At 46.1% G+C, this 19,518-nt stretch overlaps 1 protein-coding gene across 1 annotated transcript in view; it reads right to left on the reverse strand.

The window, feature by feature from the left end:
• LOC132814275 (nuclease EXOG, mitochondrial-like) overlaps positions 1–19,518 on the reverse strand; it is a 49,959-nt gene that overhangs the window by 19,053 nt on the left and 11,388 nt on the right. The window contains exons 4-5 of the mRNA XM_060823461.1: positions 10,202–10,278; positions 4,748–4,862 (exon numbers count right to left, since the gene is read on the reverse strand). Of these exons, the coding sequence (XP_060679444.1) occupies positions 4,748–4,862; positions 10,202–10,278 (192 nt within the window). The remainder of the gene's footprint in view (positions 1–4,747; positions 4,863–10,201; positions 10,279–19,518) is intronic.

Consider the following 19,518-nt stretch of genomic DNA (forward strand, 5'->3'; position numbering starts at 1 on the left):
AAGTATGTGCGATCGCAGGCTTTATACAGCAAGCAAGCTGTACTAAAACAATAGAAAACACAAGCTCAGCCTCTGATGATATGTTGTGCCTCTTCTGGACACTACACTGTAACAAGGTGTGAAGCTTGGGGAAGGGTATTAAAAGAGGTTCATGAGATTGGCTTCAAGAATGAGCAATTAATGATGAGACAGAATAGAAGAACTGGGATTGTACTCTTGAGTAGGCCAAGGTGAAAAATGCTTAAAATCATGGAAAGTTTAGATAAATAATGAAAAATTGCTCCCAATATCATAAAGGTATATAACTCCAGATCGCAGATTTGATGTGACTAGCAAAAGAACCAGAAATAACATTGGGTGGCTCAGTGGTTAGCATCGCTACCTCAAAGCGTCAGGGATCTGGGTTCGATTCCTCGGGCAACTGTCTGTGTGGAGTTTGCACATTCTCCCTGTGTCTGCATGGGTTTCCTCTGGGTGCTCCGATTTCCTCCCACAATCCAAAGATGTGCAGTTCAGGTGAATTGGCCAAGCTAAATTGCCCGTAGTGTTAGCTGCATTAGTCAGGGGTAAATGTAGGATAGGGGAATGGGAATGGGTCTGGGTGAGGTTACTCTTCGGAGGGTTGGTGTGGACTTGTTGGGCTGAAGGGCCTGTTTCCATTCTGTAAGGAATCTAATCATGAAAAATATTTTCACAAAAAGTGCACAACCAACAGCCTGGTGGAAACTGTCTAAATAGCAACCTTCTCTTGAGAAGCAGATAAATATTTAATAGAGAACATGACTGCAGGGATATGGGGAAGATCAACTAACTGCACCTCTCTTTAAAACAGCTGGCACAAACTCAATGGACTGGATGCCCCTCTTCCGAGCAGTAATTCTCTACCATTCAACGGGAGATATTTTAATTGAAACACTTGCTATCTTTTTTTTTCTCCCCACGGAGAAGTAAAACATCAGAATTCATGAACTTACAAAGGATCACCTTCTTAAAAAGTTGAAACAAAGCAACACTGTGGTAGGGACCAGAAGGAACGAGATTCCTAAAACAGTGCAGCAATTACTGCCTCATTTAACAACGTTAACACATCAATACTGTTCGGGGCCCTGCCACTAACTGTATACTTTTCCTTAACATTTGAATTCCTAAAGTGCAGCATCTCTCACTTACCCGGATTGAACTCCATCTGCCATTTCTCCACCCAAAGCAGTGCAACGTTTACTTCCTCATTTAACAACGCCAGCTCCATCCAAGGGATAGTGGAAAATTAGCAACAATATCACTCGCAAAAACTCCCAGCAATTCAATATTTTTAAGCTCAGTAAAGTGATGTGCAAGACTCGCTTCTTTCAAAAAAAAATTACAGGCAGCTGTTAAACTGCGTGTTCTGTTAAAAGGAAATTGTTGAGTTTATGGAACATTTCCACATTGGCGGGTGAGCCTCCAGACTAGCAGCTAAAAGGTTCACAGCAGAATCTCACTCACCAGGTGGCAAAAAGGCACAAAATACTCGGGTTGAAAGGGGATTTTAGTCTGATGCGGTAACAGCAGGTTGTGTTAGCAGACTTTATTCAGCTGGACTGTGGTCATTGACTTAGCCTACCCCTTCCCAAGGAAGGGCGGCAATGTTATTTTGGGGTGTTGCGAGCTCATGTGATAAGACTGCAGTTCATTTACAGTCATAGTCATAGAGATGTACAGCATGGAAACAGACCCTTCAGTCCAACCCGTCCATGCCGACCAGATATCCCAACCCAATCTAGTCCCACCTACCAGCACCCGGCCCATATCCCTCCAAACCCTTCCTACTCATATACCCATCCAAATGCCTCTTAAATGTTGTAATTGTACCAGCCTCCACCACTTCCTCTGGCAGCACATTCCATACACATACCACCCTCTATCTGGATGGACTCTCTTAGGATTATCTATGGGCCTACTGACATTCCAAGTTGTTACAATACTTGTAGAGGTTCCCTTCTTTAACTACAAAGATGATGATTCCACAGGGTGTGACTTGCCAGGCAGGAGAAAGTGGCACAGTTTATTTTTAGGATACCTATTGTCAACCTACCCCCATTTGGGGTGAACAGAGGGTATCCCAAACAGGGCAGCCCAGTCATAAATGTGGATTTCCACAGATACCTCTGTCTCAACAGAAGTGTTCAAAGACTGTCACACATTTGGCGCCTGTGTTCAGATTCCTGACTAGGGACTTCTCAGCTAGGTCTCCATCATCAATTTTCCATCACCATGTGGCCAGGCAGGATGCTGGGATCATGGCTAATATGGGGCCTTGGAGCTCCTCATCGTCCACACGATTGTGACGGGTTGGTGGTCAGATTGCAGTGACTTGTCAACTGCAGTGATCAGGCCCACACTGCTGCCCTTCTTGCTTTGCAACCATAGGGGTACACCACCATCCTTTCAGTCTGCTCCATCATTGGCGACTTCAGATTTTATTTTGTCCAGCACCTCCCCCCTCCCCTACCAACCTTGACACCATGGCTGGCCCAATCAGGAGCAAGGGATTCTACGTAGCGTCACTCACGGGATCACTGAAGCATGAAACTCTCCACTACATCGGTGTAAGAAGGTAGGGAGAGTTTAAGAGCTTGATAAGGAAAGCTGTATGCAACTACATGAGAGAAAAGGGGCAGTGATGTCTTCGTGTGTCAGTAAAAACAGGACTGCTAAAACCAAGATGTTTGAGAGGGCAGAATTGTCTGAAAACGAGGGGGTGGTAGATTTAATGATGAATCAAACAAAGAGAAACAAGTTTCCGGGCTGTGTGGGAAAGGCTGGGACTGGCTGAGTAGCTCTTACAGAGAGCCAGAATGAACAAGTTGAACTGAACAACCTCTTCCTGTGCTGTAACCGTTGTCTTGGGGCTGATTCACCCAGTTGGCTGGAAGGCTGGTTTGCCTACATTGCAGGTTCAATTCCTGTACTGGCTGAGGTTAACCATAAAGACTTTCCTTCTCAACTTCTCTCTTGTCAGAGACATGGTGACCCTCAGGTTAAACTCATCACCAGCTGCCTCTCGCCAATGAGAGGGCAGCCCTATGGTGACTTTACTTTAACCATTCTATGATGATCAACATTAGGTCGCCATTAAAGAAAAGTGACAGAATATTTAATAAGCAGAATTTCAAGAAAGATTAATCTGAAACAGCTGACGGTGAGGTCAATGAAATTAGGAAAGAATAAGGAAAATTACAGTGAAGCTAACAACAGACAAACTGCCCAGTGAGTTATATTCTAAGCATCTGAAGGGAAAAACTGCCAAGGCCTTCAAAATGATAGCTCATGGCCTTACTGAGTGCACGCACATCAGACATTTGGAGATTTGCGACTGCAGAACTCATAGTGGAAAAAGACAACAAATAAACTGGCCAATTACAGACCAGTTAGCTTAACATCTGCAGAAAACAAAATTTAAGTGTATATAATTGAGGATGAAATGACCACACATCCTGATAATGTGAAAACAGTTAGTGTTTCTGTTGAGGATTGCAAAATGAGTTACCTGATTAATAAGCTTTTAGAGTCAGAGAGTTTGGAAACTGACCCTTCCATCCAACTGGCCCATGCCGATCAGACATCCTGAATTAATCTAGTCTTATTTACCAGCACTGGCCCATACCCCTCTAAACCCAACCAGATGCCTTTTGGGTGGCATGGTGGCACAGTCGATAGCACAGCTACCTCACAGTGTCAGAGACCTGGGTTCAATTCCCACCTCAGGCAACTGTCTGTGTGGAGTTTGCATTTTCTCCCTGTGTCTGTGTGGGTTTCCTCCGGGTGCTCCAGTTTCCTCCCACGTTCAAAAAATGTGCAGGGTAGGTGAATTGGCCATGCTAAATTGCCTGTCGTGTTAGGTGAAGGGGTAAATGTAGGGAAATAGGTCTGGATGGGGTCAGTGTGGACTTGTTGGGCCGAAGGGCCTGTTTCCACACTAAGTAATCTAATAAATGTTACAATTGTACCAGCCTCCACCACTTCCTCTGGCAGCTCATTCCACACACACACACACACCCCACCCTGAACAAGTTGCCCCTAAGGTCCCTTTTAAATCTTTCCCCCTCACCTTAAATCTATGCCCTCTAGTCTCTGACTCAGCTACCCTGGGGAAAAGATCTTGTCTATTTACCCTATCCATGCCCCTCATGATTTCATAAACCTCTATAAGGTCACCCCTCAGTCTCCAACGGTCCAGGGAAAACAGCCCCAGCCTGTTCAACCACTCCCTATAACTCAAACCCTCCAACCCTGGCAACATCCTTGTAAATCTTTTCTGAATCCTTTCAAGTTTCACAACACCCTTCCTACAGGAGAGAGACTGGGTGTGAATGCAGTCTTCCAAAAGCGGCCTAACTAATGTCCCGTACAGCCGCAATATGACCTTTCAACCCCTGTACTCAATTCTTCAAGTTGAAAGCAGATGAAAAAGCAAAATAAAAGTCACAAGATAATAGATAAATGGCTGCTATTTTAATGTGGTATTTAATTTAATTGCTCTGATAACGTTAAACTGTTTGCAAGACTCTGTGGTTTCTACCTAATTGAATCAATGCTCAGGGATTTGCTCTTGTTGTGAGCTTTGCACTTCCCTCTTCCTGTAACTGTTTCTCTCTCTAATGTTGATTATCTGTTTCCTGTGCTCTCTTTGTCCATTCGCCTTCCAGTCAGCACGGAAGCAAACATCCACAACTCTGCTATACACAGACATCCCGATGTTCCTCACCTGGTAGCTAACAGATTTCTTCCCATCAGTTCCTGTTACGGGCAGAGTCAAAGGTCCAGAAATAACCCAGACGTTTTCATATCGTTGGGTCAGCTCACGGCAGTACATTTCCAGCCTGCCAAAACAAAATAACACAACTCAAACTTCTCATCCGAGTTTACACTTGAACTGGCAATCTTCACTCCAACATTGGTCAGACAACCAACGACTTGGTGGGGTGAGGTGGGAGGGTCTAGCATTAAATAAACCCACGGGTAAAAAATGAGGTCTGCAGATGCTGGAGATCACAGTTGAAAATGTGTTGCTGGTTAAAGCACAGCAGGTTAGGCAGCATCAAAGGAACAGGAAATTCGACGTTTCGGGCATAAGCCCTTCATCAGGAATGGCTCCATTCCTGATGAAGGGCTTATGCCCGAAACGTCGAATTTCCTGTTCCTTGGATGCTGCCTAACCTGCTGTGCTTTAACCAGCAACACATTTTCAACCATGAAATAAACCCATCCTGTTATAACCACAGATAGCCTTGATTAGCTGAGTACTATAAATGGGCTGCAAAAAGTCAGATAGTTAGTGTGGAAGCTCCAAAAGGGTGCAACATCTGTCTTGCGAGAGTGCTCTCAGACACTCTCGGAGTGTGATTAGTTTTGCAAAGTTATGCTGAGCTGGGTTGAAGGGTCTTTGGTCCAGTTAGCATGAGCTTAACCGTACATAGATGACTTCTTCCTCCACTTATTATTCATTCTTGAACATGGCCAACCCCAGCCCTTATTGCCCATCCCCAGCTGCTTTGACTTGCTAGGCCTTTGAGAGTACCTGTGAAAGTCAACCAACTTGGTGGGCAGCTGGGGTCAAGCATGTTTTAGACTGGGTAAGGGAACAGTCGGGTTCCTGTTTCGCTTTCACTGATGCCAGCTTGCTGTTTCAGTATTTCAAAGCTGCAAACTCGGCCACCCAGAGGAACAAGGACATCAGGCACTGCCTGCAGGCTCCCCCTCCAATATAAATCCCATCCTGATGTGGAACGATGCTGCCATTCCTTCACAGCTGTGGAATCAAAATCCTGGAATGTACCCCTGGACAGCACTGTGGCAGCTCATGGAAGGCTGGGCAAGAATTGCTGGCCTTGACTGAATTAAAAAGTTGACTGCTTTATAATCAAACACAAATATCAAAGTGGGATTTGAAATTGATGCTCTCTGGATACCTCATTCGGCAACATAAACACGACACCACCACGCTCAATAGCCAGTGACCTTTTTGCTGGGCAGCCTGGCGGGGATTTGAGCTCCTATCCCCATGAATCCAGAATGTGGGACCTTGTAACGGAAGTTGAGAATCAGGTCAATCTTCTGTAGCGATCAACTTACCTGACGCCCGAACCAGGCATGGGGGTGGCACGGTGGCTCAGTGGTTAGCACTGCTGCCTCACAGCGCCATGGACCCGGGTTAAAATCCACCCCTCAGGCGACTGTCTGTGTGGAGTTTTGACCCCCCCCGGCCACCCCCCAACCCCCCTCCCCATTGTTTTCTCCGGGTGCTCCATAATCCAAAGGTGTGCAGCTCAGGTGGATTGGTTATGCTAAATTGCCCATAGTGTCCGGGGATGTGAAGGCTAATAGATTAGCCATGGGAAATACAGGGATAGGGTAGAGTGATGAGTCTAGGTGTAAATCTCTTTCAGAGGCTGGGTGTGGTCCAGATGGCCTGCTTCCACACTGTTGTGGTTCAATGATTCCCTTCATACTGCAGGGCATAAGGAGTCGGGAGTAACTCTTCATTTAATGGCAGGTATCTCAGACAATATAGCTCTCCTTCCGTACCCTGCAGGATGTCATCTAAGCCTAGCGGTATTCATGGTGGGAGCAGGAGATTTACTGACAGAGTGCTAGAGGCACAGGACTCCCGTGATGTGGAGCGATCAGAGAAGATGTGATTGGTGTCTCTGAGGCAGGGAGGGCTAAAGATTTTAACAATGATGACGAAGATCACGAGGACCAATTGCAGGGATTCTATGATTCTAGGACTTCTGAAGCAATAAACAGAGAGAAAGTGCTTCTTCTCGTAAGAAGTTCAGTGACCAAGGGACAGAAATAGCTGTCAAAAGAACCAACAGAGGTCTGAAAGTTTTAACTGTACAATGATCTGGAAAGCACAGCCTGGCAGGGAGGGGGCGGGGGGTGAAGACAGATTCACAAGGAACTTTCATTCAAAGTGGAAACGGAATAATAGTTGTAGAGGAAAATGTGAAGGTGGCAGAGGAAACAGCAGAGGAGGCTGAGACAATATTTCGAAGTGCCATTATAGACATAATGGACTAAATGGCCCCCTGGTGAGCTATTATTGTATAATATGAGTGTACCATACACAAACCCCAAGAATAAGATCCCAATTTATCATCTGTAAACTTCCAAAGCCCATTAACTGAGCAACTCAGGCAGCAAAAAGGAAGATTAAGAGTTAACCAACTGAGCTCATACTGTCTAGCTTCCCTTATAAGTCTGGAACAAAAGTCATTCACATTTTGGCTCTGATGTGGGAGATCAGCAGTTGTCCGATTAATGACAAGAGAGAAACAAACACAACCATCCTGCCCTGATCAGAAGCAAACCGATTCCATGATAATGACATGGGTGTGGCCACATACATACAGAATGAATTTTGTCAGCAGTAAATGCTGTCTTGTTGCCTGGACTACAAACATCTGGGTCATGTGTTGAAGGAAATGTTTTCCCACATATAAAAGTAGTACACAAAAACATGAATTCAACAGAATCAAGGTACAGGAATACCATCAGAAAAGATTTGACATCAAATTATCTAAAGCGGTACACTGCAGACCAAGAGGGAGGGTTTAAAGAGGCGATTTAAGGGTTGTTTGGGGGGAAGAGAGAGAGTGTGAGAGAGAGAGAATGCGAGAGCGAGAGAGAGAGAGAGAGAGAGAGAGAGAGAGAGAGAGCACACGAGAGAGAGAGAGCACGAGAGGGAGCGTGTATGTGACAGAGAGAGAGAGCGTTTTAGTGAGGAAATTCCAAAGCTGCAAACCATGGCAATGATAGCCATAATGATGGAAGCATTAAAATCAGAGACAAGTGATCTCAGCCAGTTGTTGGGCTAGAGGAACTAATAGGCAGAGGAAGGAATGAAGACACATGAAGGGCTTTTGCCCGAAATGTCGATTTCGCTGCTCGTTGGATGCTGCCTGAACTGCTGTGCTCTTCCAGCACCACTAATCCAGTAATGAAGACATGGTGAGAGCTGGAATACATGGAAAGGAATTCTGAAGGTGTGGTATTTCCTAATTGGGAACTGTAGGTCAGCAGTCAGAGGTTTTGGGATGTCTGTTGAACGGGATTTGGAGAAGGCATTAGGCAGGGAGTAGATGATGAGACAAATGGAGAGCTGGAAAGAACAGAACAGATGATAGAATGTGGAGCGAGTGTGCATGTGAGCCCATTTGGTGTATGCCATTAAGTTCTTAACATTAAAACTATTCAATGCAAGAATTTCCTGGCTCTTCAAGACAGCATTTTGTATGTTTTAATTGTCTGATATTTTTTGCCAGGCATCACACAGCACTAATGTTTATATATGTGACTGTTCACTCCACAATGCTAGAAAATGTGCTAAATATATCACAAACTCTATATATTTGTTGGAGACCAAACATCAGAAACCTGTATGATATACACTATATTTACCCCAAGTCATTGTTCCGTCAACTTTGCATCACAATCAAGTCATTAAGCCTATGTCATAAACAGATTCCCTTAAAGATATCAGTGTTCAGTGAGCTGGGAAAATCCAAAGAGCTGCTCAAACTCAAAGAATAATACAGGACTGGAACAATTTGTCTATTATAAAATCCCGACTGTGTGAAAGCAGGCCCTTTAATCCACTGAGTCCACAATGACCTTCCGAACAGCATTCCACACAGTCACATCCCCCTACCCTTTAACACTGCACTTCCCTTGGCTAACCCATTTGGCCTACACATCCCCGGGTACTCTGGGTAATAGAGCATGGCTAATCCACCTGACCTGCACATCGTTGGACTGTGGGAGGAAACCGAAGCATCTGGAGGAAACCCACGCAGACACGGGGAGATGAGCTAACTCCACACAGACAGTCGCACGAGGGTGGAATTGAACCTAGGTCCCTAGCATTGAGCCACCGTGCCAGCCCATGCCTTTGCTGACTCTTTGTGAAGTGGGTTCGAAGGGCCAAATGGCCTATCTTACTCCCAGTTTCTATGCCTTCTATGTTTCATCCGCAAACTTTGAGATCAGGCTTTGTATACCCAAGCCCAGCTCATGAATATTTATAAGAAAAAACAGTGATCATTGTACTGACCTCCATATAATTACCCCCATCCCTGTTTAAAACAAAACACCACTCATCTCTGATTTGTGGCCCCTCACCAGCTTTATGTCTCCTGCAGTTAAAGGAGTCGAGGGATATGGGAGGTGGTGGACAGAGAAGTGGAGCCGAGACCACAACCAAATCAGTCATGGAGTAGGCAGCAAGGGCCGGATGACTTGCTCCTGAACCCAAGTTTCTATAATTCCACTGGTTTTAATTTTGACAACGTCTAATTAGCTATTCAAAGGGTCACGTGGCCCATTTATATTGGACACGGGGACCTGAGGCTATTAACCAGCACAGGACACTGCCAATTGAAAGGTGGGGTTTTACACTCTGCCTGCAGTTGCACTGGGAGAAACAAAAGCCCAATGGTCCCAAGTTCCTACTGACTACTAAGGTTCTGGGTACTTTGAAAAACAAAGTAATTGGGAAGAGATAGCATGTTTTTGTGAAAGGGAAATCCTGTTTAACCAGGATTGGAGATGATGGTGATGGACTGGGGTGAACAAAGGCAAACATCACACAACACCGGGTTATGGTCCAACAAGTTTATTTGAAATCACAAGCTTTCAAAGAACCCCCCCCCCCACTCCCTCCATTCAGCCTCTGACCTTCAGGTGAACGTCCTCCAAAACAGACTTTGGGACACACACAACAACACAGAGCTACCAAGCAGAGGCTGATAGCCCAGCTCGGTACCCACAAGGAGGGCCTCAACTGGGACCTTGGGTTCATGTCACACTACAGGTGACCCCACTGCACCATACACACACACTCACAAACACAGACCCTCTCTCATTCACACATACACACACTCACACGTGCGCTCACACACACGCTCACACACACACATATATTCCCTCACACTCATGCACACCCACTCTCACACACAGGTGACGCCCTCCTGGCTCAACAGGCCTGTTAACAGTCAGTGCCTAGATCTAACTGGGCCACGATACTAGAAGGCGGCCAAGAATTAACTGCGTTCAGGCTCAAAGTACAGGATGCCATGAGGAGAGAGATGAAAGCTGCTACTCTGAGATTTATTAGGCATCAGCACAGGGTTCGAATTTGAGGAATCTGGGCTCTCACCTGTTCCAGAAGCCTGCATTGTTTTCATAATTCTGAGGCACAATGTTGGACAGGTAGAATGTTTCGGCCATGGCTTGCTATAGGAGGAGGGAGAAAAAACACAGCATTGGATTATAATCAACTTCAATGTAAAGGACAAGAGCTTTGCAAACTTGTTTGAGAGGAACAGGAGCCAATCAGGCTACCGTCGATTCCTCTTCACAGTGTAACCATCAAAATGTACTCCAGGTGGGGGATTTCAATGTCCATCACCAAGAGTGGCTGACCTTGGTCAGGTCCTAAAGGACACAGCTGCTAGACTGGGTCTGTGGCAGGTAGTGAGGGAACTAACAAGAGGGAAAAACATACCTGACCCTATTCTTACCAATCTGCCGGCTGCAGCTGCATCTGTCCATGACAGGATCGGTAGGAGCGACCACTGCACAGTCTTGTGGAGGTGACATCCCACCTTCACATTAAGAATAACATCCATCATGTTGTATGGTATTCACACCATGCTGAATGGGGCAGACTTTGAACAGATCTAGCAATCCATGAGGTGCTGTGGGCCATCAACAGCAGCAGAACTGTACTCCAGCACAGTCTGTAACCTCATGGCCCGGCATATCCCCCACTCAACCATTACCGTCACGCCAGGGGATCAACCCTGGTTCAATGGAGAGTGCAGGAGGGCATGCCAGGAGCAGCACCAGGCAAACCTGAAGATGAGGGGTCAACCTGGTGAAGCCCCCAAACAGGACTACTTGTACGTTGAACAATATAAGCAGCAAGTGATAGACAGAGCGAAGCGATCCCACAACCAACAGATCAGATCTAAGCTTTGCAGTTCTGCCACATCTAGTCGTGAATGGTGGTGGACAATTAAACAACTCACTGGGGGAGAAGACAACAGAAATATCTGCATTCTCAATGATGGAAGAGCCCAGCACATCAGGACAAAAGGTAAGGCTGAAGCTTTTGCAGCAATCTTCAGCCAGAAGTGCCGAGTGAATGATCCATCATGGCCTCCTCCAGTGGTCCCCAGCATTACAGATCCCAGTCTTCAGCCATTTTGATTCAGTCCACATGACATCAAGAAATGGTTGGAGGCCCTGGATACTGCAAAGGCTACGGGCTCGGACAACATTCCAGCAGTAATATTGAAGATTTGTGCTTCAGAACGTGCCACTCCTCTAGCCAAGCTGTTCCAATACAGTTTCAACACTGGCATCTACCTGATACTGTGGTAAACTGCCAAGTATGTCCTGTACATAAAAAGCAGGACAATTTAACCCGGCCAATTCCCACCCCATCAGTCTACTGGTGACCACCAGTAAAGTGGTGGAAAGTGTCACCAACTGTGCTACCAAGCAGCACCTGCTCAGTAATAACTCACAGTGATACCCAGTTTGGGTTCTGCCAGGGCCACTCAGCTCCTGACCTCATTACAGCCTTGGGTCAAACATGGACAAAAGAGCTGACTTCCAGGGGAGGGGTGAGAGTGACAGCCCTTGACATCAAGGCTGTATTCGACCGAGTGTGGCATCAAGGAGCCCAGGCAAAACTGTAATCGATGGGTATCGGGGGGGCAAACTCTCCCAATGGTTGGGGTCATACTTGACATATAGAAAGATGGTTGTGATTGTGGGAGATCAGTCATCTCAGCTCCAGGACATCTCCGCAGGAGTTCCTCAGGGGAGTGTCCTTGGCCCAACCATCTTCAGCTGCTTCATCAATGATCTTCTCTCCATCTCAACTGGATTCATCATATAAATGCAGGAGTTACAAGAACAGATTAGAGGCTAGGAGTACTGCAATGAGTAAGTCACCTCCTGACTCCTCAAAGCCTGTCCACCATATGCAAGGGCACAAGTCAGGAGTGTGATGGAATACTCCCCATTTGCCCAACACCACTCAAGGAGCTTGACACCATTAAGCGGGACAAAGCAGCCCACTTAATTGGCACCACATCCACAAACATCCACTCCCTCTACCACCAGCGCTCAGTAGCAGCAGTGTGTACTATTTACCAGATACACAGCAGAAATTCACCAAAGATCCTCAGACAGCAACTTCAAAACCCACGACCATTTCCATCTAGAAGGACAAGGACAGCAGATACATGGGAACACCACCACATACATGTTCCTGACTTGGAAATATATCACTGTCCCTTCACTGTCACGGAGTCAAAATCCTAGAATTCCCTCCCTAAGGTCATTGTGGGTGAACCCACAGCAGGTGGGCTTCAGCGGTTCAAGAAGGCAGCCCACCCCCACCTTCTCAAGGGGCAACTAGGGACGGATAAGAAATGCTGGGCCCAGCTAGCAATGCTCACATCCCACAAAATGAATAAATAAACTTTTTAAAATCTTACCATTCAGCTTTCTTTGTTAATTAACTAAGGTTAATTCCATTCGAGAGTAGTAAACATGAATGTTTGAACCAAAACTGACACAACGGCACTGGTTACTTTTAATACAAACTAATCACTAGACTTAAAGACAAAACTCAACATAGAAAATAGTTAAAGGAGCAGAAGGCCACTCAGCCCTTCGAACTTGCTCTGCCATTTAATATGATCAAGGCTGACCATCCAACTCAGGGCCCTGTTTTTATTTTCTCCCCATACCTCTTGATCCCTTGAGCCCCCAAGTACTTTACCCAACTCTTTCTTAAAAATATTCAATGTTTTGGCCTCAACTGCTTTCTGTGACAGTGAATTCCAAAGGTTCCCCACTCTCTGGGTGAAGACATTTCCCTCATCTCATCCTAAATGGCCTGTCCCATATCTTCAAACTATGATGCCTAATTCAGGACTCCTGGTCATCAGGCACATCCCTCCTAGACTTTTCTAGGTTTCTACAATGGTCCTTTTGCTCTTCTGAACTTCAGTCAATATAGTCCTAACCAATTCAGTCTCTCTTCAGTCCTACCATCCCAGGAATCACTCTGGTAAACATTCTTTGCACTCCATCCATTGCCAGAGCATCTTTCCTCAGGTAAGGAGGCCAAAACAGTACACAATCCTCAAGGTATGGTCTCACCAAGGTCCTGTATGATTGCAGCAAGACAATCGTGCTCATGGACGCCAATCCTCTCCCTGTGAAGGCCAACATACGTTCTGCCACCTTCACCACCTGCTGCACCTGCATGGTTACTTTCCATGTCTGCTGCACAAGGGCAAACTGGTCTCATTCTTTCTTACTTTATTGCCAATCAGATAATAATCTGTCTTGCTGGGTTTTTTTATTCCTCCATGGGATGAGGGCATCGCTGACTGCCCATTCATTTATTGCCCATCCCTAATTGCCCAGAAGGCATTTAAGAGTCAGCCACATTGCTGTGGGTCTGGTGTCACATGGAGGCCAGACCAGGTAAGGATGGCAATTTCCTTCTCTAAAGGGCATGAGTGAACCAGATGGGTTTTTCCGACAATCGACAATGGATTCATGGTCATCATTAGGCTGTTAATTCCAGATTTGTATTATGTTCAAATTTTACCATCTGCCATGGCAGGATTCAAACCCAGGTCCACAGAACATTATCTGGGTTCCTGGATTATCAGTCGCGGCCATCACCTCACCTGCTACCATAGCGGATAACCTCACACTTATCCACATTAAACGTCATCCTTCAAACACTTACCAACTTATTCAACTTGACCAAACCACACTAAAGCATCTCTGCATCCTCCTCACAGCTCACCCTCCCATCATGCTTTGTGTCATCTGCAAATTTGGAAAGATTATATTTAGTTCCCACATCCAAATCATGAACAGGCACAGTGAATAGCTGCGATCCACGCACTGCTCCCTGTAGTACCCCACCGGTCACTGGCAGCCACTGGGAAAAGGACCCATTTCTTCCTTCTCGGTTTCCTGTCTGCCAGTCAGTTCTCTGTCCATGTCAGTACACTACTCCCAATCCCATGTACTTTATTTTTACAGGTTTACCTTTATTGGTCAGAGCATGGTGTATAGGAGTTGGAAGGTCATGTTGTGGCTGTACAGGACATTGGTCAGGCCACTCTTGGAAGACTGCATTCAATTCTGGCACCCCTGCTATAGGAAAGATTTTATGAAACTTGAAAGGGTTCAGAAAAGATTTATAAGGATGTTTGAGCTATACGGAGAGGCTGAATAGGCGAGGGTTGGTATCCCTGGAGGGTTGCAGGCTGAGAGGTGACCTTATTGAGGTTTATAAAATCATGAGAGGCATGGATAGGGTGAGTAGCCAAAGTCTTTTTCCAAGGATAGGGGAGCCTAAAACTAAACAGCACAGGTTTAAGGTGAGAGGGGAATGATTTTAAAGGGATCTAAGGGGCAATTTTTTGACACAGAGGGTGGTGTGCATCTGGAATGAGCTGCCAGAGGAAGTGGTAGACGCTGGTACAATTACAACATTTAAAAGGCATCTGGATGGGTATATGAATAGGAAGGGTTTAGAGGGATATGGGCTAAATGCTGGCAAATGGGACTGGATTAATTTAGGATACCTGATCAGCATGGATAAGTTAGAATGGAGGGTCTGATTCCGTACTGTACATCTCACTAACTCGGTGCTAATCGCTCAAGGGGGAACCTATCAAAAGCCTTCTGAACAAATAAACCATCCACTGAAACCCTGTCATCAACTCTACCCGTTCAAAAACCTCCAGTAGAATGTCAAGAATAATCTCCCTTTCAAAAATCTACGCTGACACTATCCACTTCTCTGCAAGTGTTCTGCTGTTAAATTTTCTATGATGGGCGCCAGCAAAATCCTACTTCTGATGTCAGGCTAACTGGTCCATAATTTCATTTTCTCCTTACCTCCTTTTTTTAAACTCGTGGGCTTACATTAGCTACTTAGCGAGTTTTGCGAAGATTTGTAGCTCAGGTTGAGGTTCTAGATGTAGGTTTGCTCGCTGAGCTGGAAGATTCATTTCCAGACGTTTCGTCACCGTATTAGGTAACATCTTCAGTGGGCCTACGGGTGAAGCACTGCTGATAGTTGCTGCTTTCTATTTATATGTTTGGGTTTCTTTGGGTTGGTGATGTCATATCCAGTGGTGACGTCACTTCCCGTTCTTTTTCTGTACAGGACATTGGTTAGGCCACTGTTGGAACATTGTGTGCAATTCTGGTCTCCTTCCTCTCAGAGATATGTTGTGAAACTTGAAAGGGTTCAGAAAAGATTTACAAGGATGTTGGCAGGGTTGGAGGATTTGAGCTATAGGGGAGGCTGAACGGGCTGGGGCTGTTTTCCCTGGAGCGACAGAGGCTGAAGGGTGACCTTATAGAGGTTTACAAAATTATGAGGGGCATGGATAAGATAAATAGACAAAATCTTTTCCCTGGGGTCGGGGAGTCCAGAACTAGAGGGCATAGGTTTAGGGTGAGAGGGGAAAGATATAAAAGGGATCTAATGGACAAACCTTTCACACAGAGGGTGGTCTGTGTATGGAATGAGCTGCCAGAGGAAGTGGTGGAGGCTGGTACAATTGCTACATTTAAGAGGCATTTGGATGGGTATATGAATAGGAAGGGTTTGGAGGAATATGGGCTGGCTGCTGGTGGGTGGGACTAGATTGGGTTGGGATATCTGCCGGCGTGGACAGGTTGGACCGAAGGGTCTGTTTCCATGCTGTACATCTCTATGACTCTTGTATTAATTGATCATTTTGTCCTCCTTTGTTGAAATAAAACTGTTCCCAATCCTCAGATCTGCTACTTTTTCACTGGGTCAATTTGTATGCCCTTTCCTTGGATTTAACATTCTCCCTAACTTTCCCTGTCAGCCATGGTTATCGTTCCCATTTTATTTTTGTGCCAGACAGGAATGGAAATTGCTGCAGATTTCCCAGGTGTTCTTTAACTGCCTGTCACTGCCTTTCCACCATCATCCCTTTAAGTAGCACTCGCTAATCTATCACTGTGGTTTCCACTAATTTGTGGGCGGCACGGTGGCACAGTGGTTAGCACTGCTGCCTCACAGCGCCAGAGACCCGGGTTCATTTCCCGCCTCAGGTGACTGACTGTGTGGAGTTTGCACATTCTCCCCGTGTCTTCGTGGGTTTCCTCCGGGTGCTCCGGTTTCCTCCCACAGTCCAAAGATGTGCGGGTCAGGTGAATTGGCCATGCTAAGTTGCCCGTAGTGTTAGGTAAGGGGTAAATGTAGGGGTATGGGTGGGTTGCGCTTCGGCGGGTTGGTGTGGACTTGTTGGGCCGAAGGGCCTGTTTCCACACTGTAAGTAATCTAATCTAATCTATCAAAACCAGCTCATGCCTCACATCACTGTGGTTTCCGATATTTATAATGGGATTTGACTGCACACTGTTCCCACTTTGCAGGGAGCAGTGCTCAGTTTGCTAGTCTAGTAGGGAGTTAGTGAACCTGTACTCTATAATTCTAATGTCCAGTTATAGACACGAGGTCCTCTTATCTCTCATCCTCCTCACACTAGACATAGAGGGCAGATGGTGAAAAACCTTGTCTCAGGTGTAGGCATGCTGGGAATGAAAGGGCATTCCAGAAGGTAATGGTTAGTGAGTAATTAAAATCAGGGACAATCAATGCTGGGATCAGACTGTGCCAATTACTGGAAAGTTGCAGGTCTGGAGGAGGTTAACAAGATAGGGAGGGGGGGTGTGAGGCCATGGAGAACTTTAAGAACATGGATAAAAATTTTAATAAGGCAGTGTCATCCTAACATCCACAAAAACAACTGAATAAGCGACAATCAGTTCCTCAGCCCTGTCGCCCTTTGCTGTGTGGGTCAGTGCTTCATTGTGACTAACCTGGGGACTAAGGAGCGGTGGAATGGGTTACTCACTGTTTCAACACTGCCATCTTGTGACCAGTAATTGTTACAACAGCAACCTTCTCGTTGGAAATGACCACCCTCAGGGAACTTCGGTTTGCAGGTGAGTCATAGACAATGTCACCTCCGCACTCTCCGAAGAGAATCCTCACTTAACGCCCTTGTGGAAGCGAACCAAAGAACTGGTCTCAGCCTCAAACCCTTTAACAACCTGTCCCAGTGCAAGTGCCAGTTCATCCCTCCATTAAGATGGACAAATCCTCCCAAAGGTGGACATAGAATTACAGAATCCCTACAATGTGGAAGCAGGCCGTTCGGTCCATTGAGTCCACACCAACCCTCCGACCAGCACCCCAACCAAACCCACCCTCTCCCTGTAACTCTGCATTTCCCAGGGCTAAACCACTCAGCCTGTATATCCCGGGGCACAATGGGCAATTTAGCCTGGCCAATCCACCCTAACCTGCACATCTCTGGGACGATACCAGAGCACCTGAAGGAAACCCACACAGACGGGAGCCCGAGGCTGGAAATGAAACTGGGTCCCTGGCGCTGTGAGGCAGCGGTGCTAACCACTGAGCCACCATGCTGCCCCTTTACTGGCACACTCCCTTTCATCTCAGGCTGACATCGAGGTGGTGATGCATTGCAGCATCCAGTCGGTGAGCCCCTCCTTTGGATGCCCAAGGATGACATCTCCGCTGAAACCAAGTTCCTGGTATATAAGGGAGTAGCCCTTCCCAGTCTTCTATATCACTCTGACACTTGCTCGCGTCCAGGTGCCATCTCTGGGCCCTTGCTGGGTGAGAAGGTTAATCTGTATCAACTGGGAGGACAAGTGTACTAACATCAGTGAATTAGTACTGATGTTAGTGGTACTGTCATCAGCTTGCACTAGCATCAATACCAGGCTGGGCTGCGACTACCACAGTGAATCTTCCTCCCCCAGCTCAAGGAAGGAACTAACAAGAGCAGGACAATGGAAGAAGTTTCAAAGACTCGCTGAAGGCCTCGCTCAAGAAATGGAACATGGATGTCATTGCTTTATGTTGGTTGCATCCCTAAGGCAGTGGGAATCAATGGATGGAAGGCCATTCCACGTTGACAAGGAAACATTTATATCAGTCTGAGAGAGAAAAGAGATTCTCATTCAGAAGATACAAACTCAGAGGAGACTTCACAATGAATTCTTTGAGCACACCCGTCGGCAGGAGGAGGAAGGAAAGGAAAGGAGCCGGAGAAAGGAATGCCAGCGATCTCAAGGCCAAGGGCCACTTCGACCTCCTGGAAACAGCTGCCAAACATGTGGTACTAGGCTCAGGCTCATCAGCTACACGAGGACCACAGAACCCATGACCAGTGACACGGAGGTTCCTCAGTGGACAATCATACTCATTAGCGAGTGGTTACTGACCACCACATCATATTGCCCCATCTTATTTCAGACATTCAATTCACTTTAACATTCAACATGACCATGGCTGATTGTCAAACTCCGCATCCTTGATCACACTTTCACCCCATACTCTATGATCCCTTTAGCCCTAAGAACTATATCTAGATCCTTCTGGAAAATATTCCGTCTTTTGATCTCAATTGCTTTCTGTGGCAGCGTATTCCACAGGCTGGGTAATGGAATTTCTCATCTCAGTCATTAGTGGCCTTTCCCCGGATCATTAAACTGTAACTCCTAGTTCTGGACTCCCTGGGCATCAGGAGCATCCTTCCAACATTTATCCTGTCTTGTCCTGTTAGAATTCTACAGGTTTGCACAGTCTATTTGTTAACAGGAATGGCATTTTTCTAAGGAATGAGGTGAAACATACCTCAGGAAAGCAACCACTTCATCAAAACTCCTATCCACCCTGGTTATACTCTCTTCCAATATCTTCCATCAAGCAGAAAACATAACAGTTTGAATAGATGTATAAATAGATTCAAGAACTGCTTAGAGTCATAAAGATGTACACCAGGGAACTCGTCCCTGCTGACCAGATATCCCAACCCAATCTAGTCCCACCTGCCAGCACCTGGCCCATATCCTTCCAAACCCTTTTAAATGTTGCAATTGTACCAGCCTCCACCACTTCCTGTGGCAGCTCATTCTATACATGCACCATCTTCTGTGCGAAAAGGTTGCCTCTTAGGTCTCTTTTATATCTTTCCCCTCTCACCCTAAATCTATACCCTCTAGTTCTGGATTCCCCGACCCCAGGGAAAAGATTTTGTCTATTTACCCTATTCATGTCCCTCATGATTTTATAAACCTCTATAAGGTCACCCCTCAGCCTCCAACGCTCCAGGGAAAACAGCCCCAGCCTGTTCAGCCTCTCCCTGTAGGTCAGATCCTTCAACCCTGGCAACATCCTTGTAAATCTTTTCTAAACTCTTTCGAGTTTCATAACATCTTTCCAGTAGGAAGGAGACCAGAATTGCATGCAATATTCCAGCAATGTTCTAACCAATGTCGTGTACAGCCGCAACATGATCTCCCAACTCCTGTACTCAATACTCTGACCAATAAAGGAAAGCA

Source organism: Hemiscyllium ocellatum, unplaced genomic scaffold (genome assembly GCF_020745735.1).
Source record: "Hemiscyllium ocellatum isolate sHemOce1 unplaced genomic scaffold, sHemOce1.pat.X.cur. scaffold_780_pat_ctg1, whole genome shotgun sequence".
Classification (NCBI taxonomy): domain Eukaryota; kingdom Metazoa; phylum Chordata; class Chondrichthyes; order Orectolobiformes; family Hemiscylliidae; genus Hemiscyllium; species Hemiscyllium ocellatum.